The sequence below is a fragment of the Dromaius novaehollandiae genome, unplaced genomic scaffold (assembly GCF_036370855.1).
Source record: "Dromaius novaehollandiae isolate bDroNov1 unplaced genomic scaffold, bDroNov1.hap1 HAP1_SCAFFOLD_45, whole genome shotgun sequence".
NCBI lineage: Eukaryota > Metazoa > Chordata > Aves > Casuariiformes > Dromaiidae > Dromaius > Dromaius novaehollandiae.
Genome location: NW_026991505.1, coordinates 2323209 through 2334535, shown reverse-complemented (window position 1 = coordinate 2334535; position 11327 = coordinate 2323209). Strand labels below are relative to the sequence as shown.

The following is an 11327-nucleotide window of genomic DNA, read 5'->3' as shown; positions in this document are numbered from 1 at the left end:
GCTTCGGGCTCAGCTGGCTCGGATGCGTCCTCAGAAAGAGCTTCCAGCCCCTGCTCTGCTTCCAGAGCACCAAACTTAATCTGCAGTTGCAGACCTACAGGCGGAGGAGGAGCCGTCCTCCCCGTGCCAGAAGCCAAAGCTTTCAGCCTTCCCCGTCCCGGGAGTCTCCATCCGCCGTGATGCTGAGTGCAGCCTCTGTCTCCCCTCCTGGTCTGCAGTTGAGGGTTCAGGCTCTTGTCTCTGAAAAGTCTTGGAGAAGACCTTTCGCTTGCTTTTGCATCTTCCCTGAAGCTGTGCAGGCTGTTCGTCTCCTCCCGTAACACAGCTTGGCGACGTAGCTCCCCAACCGGCACACGCTTCCTGCAGGCAAGGACGCTGCCTCCACCTGCCCCAGCCTCGGGGACGGGCACCAGCTCTCCTGAAGCCCCAGACCTCTGATATATGGAGTAATTGCTTCAGTCAGTGCTCAGCCACAGCCGAGCAGCCCCTTGCTTTCTTCAGGAAGGTCTCTGGCCAATTTCTGCATGCTCTTCTGCACAAACTGCTGCACTCGGAGCCCCGTTTTCCAGGTCTTAGACCCTTTCTGATACAGGAGCTTGTCCCATTCTGAATTTCAATGTTATCCCCTACAGTATTTTTCCCCCTGCTGCTTTATCTAGTCTATGTGCTGAAAAGAGGGACTGGATGGGAGATGTCGGTGACCTGGGAGAGTTTCTGTTTGGGGAATAATTTCACATTCACAAAAGTTTTCATTAAAAAATGGCTTGAAAAAAGTTTATTTGGAAGTTTCCACTGTTTTCACAAGCAGAACATGCGGTGTCCTCAAGGATTACATCAGGAAACCAAGTTACACGTTAAACAGCCTCAGCACCTGCAGAGGCAGAAGAGTCTTCATCGGCTTGTCCCAGTTCTCTGCCATCCTTCCTCTGAGGAGGTTCATTGCAACACGAATCCTCCTCGCTGCCGGTTAAGGCCATCTCTCATCTCTCATTCGTAGGGTCCATGGAGAATGGACCATTCTTTTTTCTTCGCCAAGGTCACTTTTTGCCAGCTTGCCGAGATCGTTCTGAATTCTTGTCCTCCAGCTCATTTCAGACTCTTCCACATTAATATCAGTACATATGTGAAACGTCAGCTCAGTCCCTCAGGCCATTAATGGAATTATTTTGCATTACCGGACTCCAGAGTGAGCTCTGCAGAACCTACTTGATGCAAAAACCCATTTTGCCTCCTTCTGTGCAACTTTGACACAAGAAGGAGGCATTTAGGAGGCATCTTATTTATTGGAGCCTCACAAAAGACATGAAAATGTCAAAACCTGATGACTTGTAGGACGTGACCTTTGGTCTCACCTTCTGAGAGAGGCTTTCCACGTACATTACAGCACAAAGGAAACACCAGCAATTCTCAAATTTTGATTTTTTGGTATCTCGCTCAAAAGAAGGAGAAGCGAGTGGAACTTCATAGAGGATGAGAGCTTCAGTCCTTTATACTTCAAATGAGCTCTGTCTAATTTGAGGGAGGGTAGGCTGGGAATGCAAAACGCAGTGATTCTTCCATGTTACACCATGGAAAGACGCACAGAGTCCCAAATAAGCAAGAGCCAACGTGGAATTAAGTGGGAAAATACTCACAAAGTGAGCAAAGCTTTCCACTGCTAAAAGATGGAGGTGCCTCTCTGAAATCTTTTCCAAAAAAATCCTTTCACCTGAGGCCCTAAGTGTTGAAATGGCACAGCAAATAATTCAGCATGATTAACAGCACTGTTGGGGTGTCCTGAGATCTTGCTCCATAATGTCCTGGCTCTGGGGGCAGCTCCGTCCCATCGCCCTCACCCAGCCCAGGCTGGCAGGAAGGAGGTTGCAGGAGGAAAGCGTTGCCTCTCTGGTCCCCTTTATGTTCCTTCAGGAAAAAAGGTCATTTTTTCTCATCTCCTACTCCTTTTTTTTCCTGCTGGCTTTTCTCCCTTGTCTTATATCTCCTTCTCTCATCTCTTCCATCGCATCCTTCTCTCGTGCAGTCTCTCTTCCTTTCCCTCCCTTATTCTCCTTATATCCCCCTCCCTCCTTTCTCATCTCCCTCTAGGATCTCCTCCACTTTCCCCTTCCAGCATCCCAGCCACGTGCCTGCTGCTCACCTGCCAACCGCGGAGGCAGAAGTGACCTCGAAACCATCTCCTCGGCCACTGGCCTCCTGCTACCCTCTCAGCTGCTGAGACCAAGGTGACCTTCCAGCTGCTCCGCCAGAAGTGACCTCACAATCCACTTCCGAGCCACCAGCCCATCAGCTGCTGAAACTGGAGTGACCTCAGAATAAATCCCCCCCCGTCTGACTTCCGCCAACCTATCACTTGCTGAGGAAGAAGTGACCTCACAGTCTCCTTCCCAGCCGTGTGCCTGCGGCTTGCCCATCAGCTGCTGAGAACCTGAACGTGTGCTCCCAAGCCACGTTGCGTCCACATAGTGACCTTGCCTTCGGGTTTCCAACCGCGTGTGCATGCCTCTGACCTATCAGCTGCCGAGAAATGAATGATGTCACGCTCACTTTCCAAGCCACGTGCCTGCTGTTGGCCTATCAGGTGCTCAGATACAAGTAACTCCACAACCGCTTCCCGGTATTTGTCCGCTGCTGGCTTCCAGCTGCAGAGACAGAACTGACCTCAGAATGAGCCCCCCAGCCATGTGCCTGCTGCTGTCCCATCAGCTGCTTAGAAAGCGGTGACCTCATAAGAGATGCCACAGCCATCTTCCCACTGCTGGCCTATCAGACGATGAGACAGAAGTGAGCTCGAGGTAAACTTCCTAGGCGTGGTCACCTTCTGGCCTATAAGCTGCTGAAAGAGAAGTGACCTCACAACAAGCTCTCAAGCCGTGGGCCTTCTGCTAGCCTATCAGCTGCTCAGATAGGAGAGACCTCACAGTCAATTACCCATCCATGCACCCGCCGCTGGCATATCAGCTCCGAGGCAGAAGTGACATCATCAGAAGCTCCGTAACCATGTGCTTCGTGCCAGCCCAGCTGCTGCTCAGGCACACGTGACCTCACAGGGACCTTCCCAGCAATGTGCTTGGTGAGGGCCAGTCAGCTGCTGACAAAGGACTGACGCGATAATGTCGATTTTCTGGCACAGCTTTCATCAACGGGGGTGACCTCACGGCCTCAGTCTGCAGGCTCGGGCGCCGCACATCGGCGATGTGGCGGCCTGTTCCGTCCTCTTGCCTAGGGCAAGGTTGTCTTCTCTACCGGGCGGCACCTCTGACTAAGCCCACGGAGCCCGCACACCCGCCTGCAGACCGCTGGCTCAGCAGCCCCGGGACGAGAGCGAGCGCCCAGCCAGCGCCCCGCGTGTCATCGGAAGATCGCTCTTGGCACGGCAGTTGCTGAGACAGCGGCGCCTCATCACGAACAGCCCAGCCGCTTGCATCTCCCTCTGCCCCGAGGCTGGTCTAGCTGCTGAGCAGCTTTGGTGACTAACGTTGCGACCTGGCAACGGTTGTAGCGCAGCGAAACATCCATTAGGTACAATTCAGTATCGCAAAAGAGGATTATCTTTTGTCTACGCATTACCTAGACCAACCCTACGAAACTCATGAACTGGAGGAAGGCCTGGAAATAACTACTGGTAACACTTTCCAAGAGGAAGATTTCGTAGGAGGAACAATTGTGAAACTGAAGACTATGAAGCAAGACCTTCGGGTCTGGGTCGGAGTGGGAATCCTTCCAACACACAGAAGTTTAATCCCTTCCCAAACATGGAATGAGTTTAACTAATCCTCCGTGAGCAAGCGTTGTGCTATTTTATGCACTGACGGTTTGAGAGAGGTGGAAGGACTCGGGCAACACACCTAAAGCGGTGGCACCAGCAGAGCTGGTGTTTAGGAACTGCTCGTCCTGGGCTACGAGATGCGTTATAGCAAAGACAAGTGGCAGGACTGGTCTTTCACCATCTTCCGAGGCACCGAGAAGCAAACCAGCTAAAACTTCGGGAGCTGTTTTGGAAACGTCCTTCATGCTGGTTAAAGGGTCAGAGGCCTCAGGACGATGCAAGAGGCACTGAGCGAAGACAACAGTCAGGCTGCTGAGAGTCATCCGGCGACATCCTCTCTCCAGGCTGCTTTGAAATGGCAATTTTCAGAGCAGAAGAGAACGTTTGGAAAGGCACCTGGTGAGAATACGAGCAACCTCATCAAACCCTGCTCACGAGCAGGCCCTGGGGGTGCAGAGAAGCTCAGGAAGTGCTATGGATTTCAAAGCCACTAAACAGGCAAAAATTTCCTACAGATGAATAAATAACGAAGCCACCCAGACTGAGATAGTCTGGTGGAGTCTGGCAAAGCCTGGCTTGCAACCCCTCTTTTCCTAATCGCTCTGTCCTATGATCCTCCTGGCCAAGGGGCTTTAGGGCATGGACAGACCCTGGTCACCTGAAAGTGGTGCTGGGCAAAGTCAGGGAGTGATGTCGGTGTCCCCCTCACAGGGCTGTGGCCCCCCTTGGAAGGTGTTTGTAGGGACTTTCACCCTCCCTTGGCTGGGAATGGCCTGCTATGGCCACCCATCCTGCCACAGCAGCTCAGGGGGACCAAAACGGTGGCAGGGGTTGAGTAACGGGGAGCAGCTTGGAGCGGCCCCACCCCACACCAGAGCCACCTCTGTGCCCTGAGCACCCCGTCGGAGGGCAGACGTGTGTCCCCGGCTTAGCCACAGCCAAAGCCCCCTCCAGAACCGCCACCTCAGCAGCAGAGCGGTCAGGATTTGGCCCTCCCCGTTCCGCGGCTGGGCTCAATTCCCGGTAGGAGACAGCACCTCCCTCTTAACCATCTGTGTGTTTTCTTGGCAGGGAACGCCAAACCTGGAGCGATCCAACATCCCGCCCGATCAGAAATGCTGGCAATAAGCCTGCCGGGCGGAAGCCTGTCTGCAGCTGAGTTTCCTTCAGATACCAAATCTAAATTACCTGCCTAGCCCGGTACATCCTCCCTTCTGCAAGTCCCACCCCAAAGCCCTGGGCTGAGCTTGTCGGGGCTGCAGCCTGTGCTGCCATCTCCTGCGTGAGGCCAAGCACCTCCAAAGAGCCTGGGCGCTCACCTGGGAGAGCAGCAGACGCTGAAGGTGAGGGGCCAGGGCTGAAGGCCCCGTTCAGGCTCTGGCGTTCCTCTTCCTCCATGCTTTGCAGAAAGCAAAAACACAGAAAAGTAGGAAACGAGGGTAAAATAGCTTGAAAAAGTGAGCATCAAAATATAGGAATAAGAGTGGGAAAGGACCTGAATTTGCTCGACTGGGTAAGCTGGGAATTATTTGGAAGAGGGAACTGGAGGCAGCCCTGGAGACAAGAAACTTGGCTTCGCCTCTCCTACAGAAAGAGCTCTCGCAGCTTGTTTGTTCCTGCTCTGGAAATCTCAAACTACAGCACTGTGCCGAGGCTGCATCTCCATGGAAAAGCCAGTGGGCTTCTCACCTCGGTGCACTGCATTTACGGGTTCAAATCCTGCCTGTGAAGGGTTGCCGAATCCATCCGGCTCCAGGTCCCAGGGGACAACTCCTCCTGCATCTCTCAGGTCTCCCATCCTGCAGGACAACGCCTTCAACCTCTCTTCTGGGTTTCCCCTTTTCCCCAGGACAGGATTTCCCTAGCTGTGTGTACATTGGCCCACAGTTGCAAAGCCGTTAGAGTTTTCCTGGGGGGGAATAACGATCATGTTTTAACCAATCGTTGCTGATATGATCATTTTCAGAGTTCCTAATGTTATGGAAATTAGGCTTGTCGGCCTCCATAACAGGGCTCGACCCTAGGTTCCCGCAGAAAAGTTCAGAGCCAAATCAAAACAAATCAGATAATTTTAATCACGCGCGTGCCGTAATTACAGCTGGAGCTGGGTGCCTCCAAAGAGTCACCCCAACATAAACAAATCCTGGGTAATTATAGTCTTTTCGACTTACATTTCCCACCCCTCACGCGATAGTTAGACCAATAGTAATTTTTTGGTCTGGGGTCTCCTGCTCCTCATTGGGTCTCATTGTCATTCTGAGGCAAGCTGTTTTTCTCCTTATTTTTGTTTTTTGCAGTCTCTGCTGACGGTTGTACCTCTGTTTTTGTTGGGTCTGGCGGTTGCCTCCCAAGGTCTTATTTTCCCAATTGTTTTGGCGTCTTCCCTCTCGGAGTGGGTGACACAGGTGCGCAGACTGCGTGTGGCTTCCTTCTTTTCCCAGCCTGAACGAGCTCCGAGGCACTTTTTTTTTTTATTAAACCAAGTAAAGATTCGTTACCTTCCCCACGCTCGGCCTAAGGCTTCAGCAAATCTAGCCACTCATGCTAAGCAAGTTTTGTATAAGTTGTACTAAGCAGCTATTTCTAGACAGTTTCAATTCACTATTCTTTAACACTAACACCACAACCTTGGCTGTGTAGCATAGTCCACTTCACAAACTCCTTCCTGCAGTCATCAGGGCTTGGAAAGACGACCCTTGGAGCAGGCATCTCCCATTCTGAGATTATCTCACTCTCTCCACATCACCCAAATAGCTGTTTCGTCTGTAATTGGTGGCGTCTTCTCTTCCCTAACCCCCAGCAGCAATTTGGAGATGCTCAAGATCTTTTTGGGTGCCTTTTTCACTACTATAGATCAAACTACTTCTGCAAGCCTGCACCTTAGGTAGCGGGCTCGCCAGCTGAGGGATCCCCAAGCCACCATCCTCGGTACTGGCAGAAAAGATGGAATCACATGTACAAGCTGGTAAAAGAAGCCAGTCCTTAACTGCTTAACCCGTTAACACTGGGACTCTGCATCACCCTGAGCCCCTGGAGAACCCAAGAACGCAACAAGCCCTTTCGGGATGCCATTCCTTGGCCACGCTCATGACTCCAGCTTTGGAAGAAGAGACCCGTGTTCAGGCTCCGCACTGAAGAGATGGTGTTTTTCTCTCTCTCCCGGACTCTTCTCCTCTCCTTGTCCTCTGCACACAGACACTGCTCACCGAACTCACCAGAGAAGTTATCAGAAAAAGGATCTGAGACAAACTGAGCTGCTGCAGGTCCCTTTCCTTTGTTTAATCACACTAGGAGCCTAGTTCCTCCACTTACACCAAGTTTCTGGGACACACAAAACATGTAGATGCTTAAGTGGAAGTGGGATGAATAATAATGTTTCTTTCTGGACAACATTATCTCAGGCAAAAAAAAAAAGCCCCCCCCCAAAAAAAAAAGAAAGAAAAGAAAAAAGGAAAGGAAAGGAAAGGAAAGGAAAGGAAAGGAAAGGAAAGGAAAGGAAAGGAAAGGAAAGGAAAGGAAAGGAAAGGAAAGGAAAGGAAAGGAAAGGAAAGGAGAAAAGGAAAGGAAAGGAAAGGAAAGGAAAGGAAAGGAAAGGAAAGGAAAGGAAAGGAAAGGAAAGGAAAGGAAAGGAAAGGAAAGGAAAGGAAAGGAAAGGAAAGGAAAGGAAAGGAAAGGAAAGGAAAGGAAAGGAAAGGAAAGGAAAGGAAAGGAAAGGAAAGGAAAGGAAAGGAAAGGAAAGGAAAGGAAAGGAAAGGAGAAAAGGAACCATGATCAAAAGGACAGGCTTGGTCTTTCATGAGATGCTGGGAGTCATTTGCAGAAGAAGATGGGAAGTTTCTTGCTGCTGAAAAATGTCCAGTCAATCACTTTCCACACTGCGTCCTTCAGCTCCTTGTTCCTCATGCTGTAGATGAGCGGGTTCAGTGTTGGAGGCACCACTGAGTACAGAACAGCCACCACCAGCTCCAGAGCTGGGGAGGACATGGAGGGGGGCTTCAGGTAGGCAAAGAGGCCGGTGCTGACAAACAGGGAGACCACGGCCAGGTGCGGGAGGCAGGTGGAAAAGGCTTTGTGCCGGCCCTGCTTGGAGGGGATCCTCAGCACAGCCGTGAAGATCTGCATGTAGGAAAGAACAATCAAAACAAAGCAACCCAAAAATAAGAAAGCGCTAAACGTGAGAAGTCCGATTTCCCTGAGATAGGAATCGGAGCAGGAGAGCCTGAGGAGCTGGGGAACTTCACAGAAGAACTGGTCCACGACATTGCCCTCACAGAGTGGAATTGAAAATGTGTTCGCAGTGTGCAGGGCAGCATAGAGGAAACCACTGGCCCAGGCAGCTCCTGCCATTTGGACACAAGCTCTGCTGCCCATGAGTGTCCCGTAGTGCAGGGGTCTGCAGATGGCAACATAGCGGTCATAGGCCATGACAGTGAGGAGATAATATTCTGCTCCAATGAAGAAGAAGAGAAAAAAGACCTGGGCAGCACATCCTGAGTAGGAAATGGCCCTTGTGTTCCACAGGGAATTGGCCATGGATTTGGGGACAGTGGTGGAGATGGAGCCAAAGTCCAGGATGGAGAGATTGAGGAGGAAGAAGTACATGGGGGTGTGGAGGCGGTGGTCACTGGCTATGGCAGAGATGATGAGGATGTTGCCCAGGACGGCAGCCAGGTAGATGCCCAGGAAGAGTGAGAAGTGCAAGAGCTGCAGCTCCCGTTTGTCCGCAAATGCCAGGAGGAGGAACTCGGTGAGGAAGCTGCTGTTGGACATTTCCTCCCTCTGGGCAGTGGGGACTGCAGCTCAGAAAAGCTCTGATGAGAATGATGATAACTGCAAAAGAGATGTTGGTGCTTGCAGGTGGGGGGATGGTGGGCAGAGGGAATGAAGGGGCTTTTGGAGGCTCCTCACAGAGCTCTTGATCTTTCGGAGTAACATTTTAGGAGTCTCATTCCCACATCTAAACCCCCAAACCTGTTTCCATTTCCCCCCGGCCAGTGGTGGAAACTAACATCACAGACTCCGAAAAGCTGCTTCCCTTTCACGTACCCAGTGACTCACCCTTCCTCTTGAAAAGTCCCCATCTGGGAAGGTCCTCATGGTGAGGCAGAGCTGTGAGCAGCCCCGACCTATGCAGTACCCTCTCTACAGCAGAATGAACCTGCCCTGCTGGCTGTCGCTCCTTCCACCCAGAGCTTCTCCCTGCTGCACCGTGGGGAGTTCCCCGGGCAGGCCGAGTGCTGACCCCTGCACACAGCAGTCACTGCCCCAGGCACACAGTACCCCAGGGCACAGGGACACTGCTCTGCCTTGCAGATATGTGTGCACACCCAGGCTTCACACCCCTGAGGCCATCCCTGGGAGAAGGTGACGGTGAGGCCTTGTCCCTTTGATGGTGTGGCAAATACTCCCTGCCCTGGAGCACATCCTCCTCTTCCACATCAGAGAAACCATGAGAGCCGTCCTGACAGATCCTATAAGCTGTGGGATGTGCCAGGTTTAGGTCTAGGTCTAGGTCTAGGAACCACAGCTGCGTTGCTGGTGGCCAGAGACTTACTGTGTTAAGGGCTGTGAACGTTTCTTCCCCAAAGAGCTCTCAGCCCTCCTCCCACTCCAGGCTGCCATGAACGTCTCTCTGCCATGCCTTGTCGCATCTAGGCACTTTCAGGCAGTGCCCTGAGCCCTGCTGCTCTTTGCAGAGGAGCTGCTCCTGGACTGAGCAGCTCTCTGCAGAGTCTGCCAGGTTGCCACGAGCTCTCTCAGTCCCAGGAGCCTGGCCCAGCTCAGGAGCAGAGGCACAGCCAAAGGCAGGACTTTCTCTGCCCTACAGGCTTCCTCGAGATGTCCCTCTGGGCTCCAGGGCTGACAGCTCCTGAGAGGCAGCAGAGTCCCTCCTGGGGAATGTACTTTGAAGCAGGCTAAAGCAATCACCTATCTTCCCTCTCTAAACTGCAGAGAGAGCAGTGGAGTCCAGCAGTGTGATGTCTCCTATCAGAGCATCGTTGTCTAAGAGAGGTGAAACTGTCCTCCTCTGGAAATCCCTATTCCTCCCCAGTTACTAGGCAGGACATGTGGAAAGTCATAGGGAGGGGGTTGTTTTCCCATGTAGGGCAGTGATTCAGATGAGTCAATGCAGGTGCCTCTTCTTTGCTTAGAGGCTTTGGGGCAATTCCTCTCCCTCCTGTGCATGCCGCAGACCCAGAGGAGGTGGGATTCCTCTTCCCTCAATTCATGTGTGCACAAAATTTGTGTCTGCACGGGAGCTCCTTGAATTCTAATCCACGGAGGTAGAGGGGAGGAGTCAGTTGCTCACACACAAACAGCTGGTGACATCCGAGGTGCCAGAGGTGATCCAAAACATGTTCAAATGTCTTCAAGCTCCTATGGAGCAATTCTCAAAGACCCACATCCTTCCGGAGCATCAGCTATGGCCTGGGGCGGGCTGGAGGGGAACTATCCTTGGCAACCTGAAAGGACACCAGAGGCGTATGTTTAGGGCATCTGAGCCTGCCTTAATCAACCACATCCTGGCAGCCTGCAGACCTGTTCAGCTGACCAGAGGAGCTCGCCATAAGGAGAGTGAGGTTCCTCTCCAGGCTCCGTCAACCGTGTTTATTAGAGCCCAAGTTACCACAAAGCTAAGACGAGTGCCCATCTCTGCACTGCAGAGTCCTAAGTTGACTCAGAGCTCTCATCGGAATGAATAAAAAAGGCCTCTAGTGCTGTGTCAGGGGGCTGGGGTGCCAACACAACCACTGGAAAATACAGCGCAGGACCTACAGGGAAGCCATGCCCTTCTGGATGGGTGCTGGACAGACTCCCCAGGGCATCTCAGAGGGGTGAGACGCCTGTATGCCAGCAACTGAATGCCAACATTGTGGTATGGAGGCAAGGCCCATCCCACCTACGTCCAAGGGTGCTGCAGGAATGGGAGACACTTCCCACCAGGGTTTCTACTCGTGCGCCCATGTTCTCAAACTCATGGTTCTCCTCTCCCTGAACCTCTGCTCACCCACGTGATGACAGAAACAGGGAACATGCTGACAATGATCACAGCGTAGCTGGATCGCAGGCTGCCCACCTCCAGGGATGTTCTCAGCAGGACCTACTCCTTCCTGGAGATCAGCTTCATTTCTATCACAGGCCCAGTGGTGCTGCAGAGACAGCTCAGGCAGAAAACTCCTCTCCTGTCATGGTTGCACAACCAAGCCCTGTCTGCCTGGCTTTGGGGACTGCAGGGTTTTCTCTCCTGGTGGGAACCTCATTTCATCGTGGCATGATGATCTGCCGTTAAGTCCAGCATGTCTCTGCTCTGAAAAGGGGCCTTACCATACATGGGGTCCTTGGCTTTCGGCAACAGGATCACCGTGGCAATTCTGTGCTTGGCCCTAGCGCCACAGCTGAGGTCCTGCAGCCCAAATGTACGCAACCGCACTCTGCCTGGGGCAGAGGCAGGAGGAGCTGCAGCTCCATGTGTGGTCACAGAAGTGCCGGCATTGTGGGAATGACTGATCTGTGATAAGACCACTCACGCGGCTTGGGCTGCTGCAACGGATGGACAGAA

General features: G+C 52.4%; 1 protein-coding gene across 1 annotated transcript; it reads right to left on the bottom strand.

Moving 5' to 3' along the window:
* Positions 1-7576: 7576 nt before the first annotated feature.
* LOC135327073 (olfactory receptor 14A16-like) lies at positions 7577-8536 on the bottom strand. Its single transcript, XM_064504690.1, has one exon. The coding sequence runs from the start codon at positions 8534-8536 to the stop codon at positions 7577-7579; it is 960 nt and encodes a 319-aa protein (XP_064360760.1).
* Between the last annotated feature and the right edge of the window lie 2791 nt (positions 8537-11327).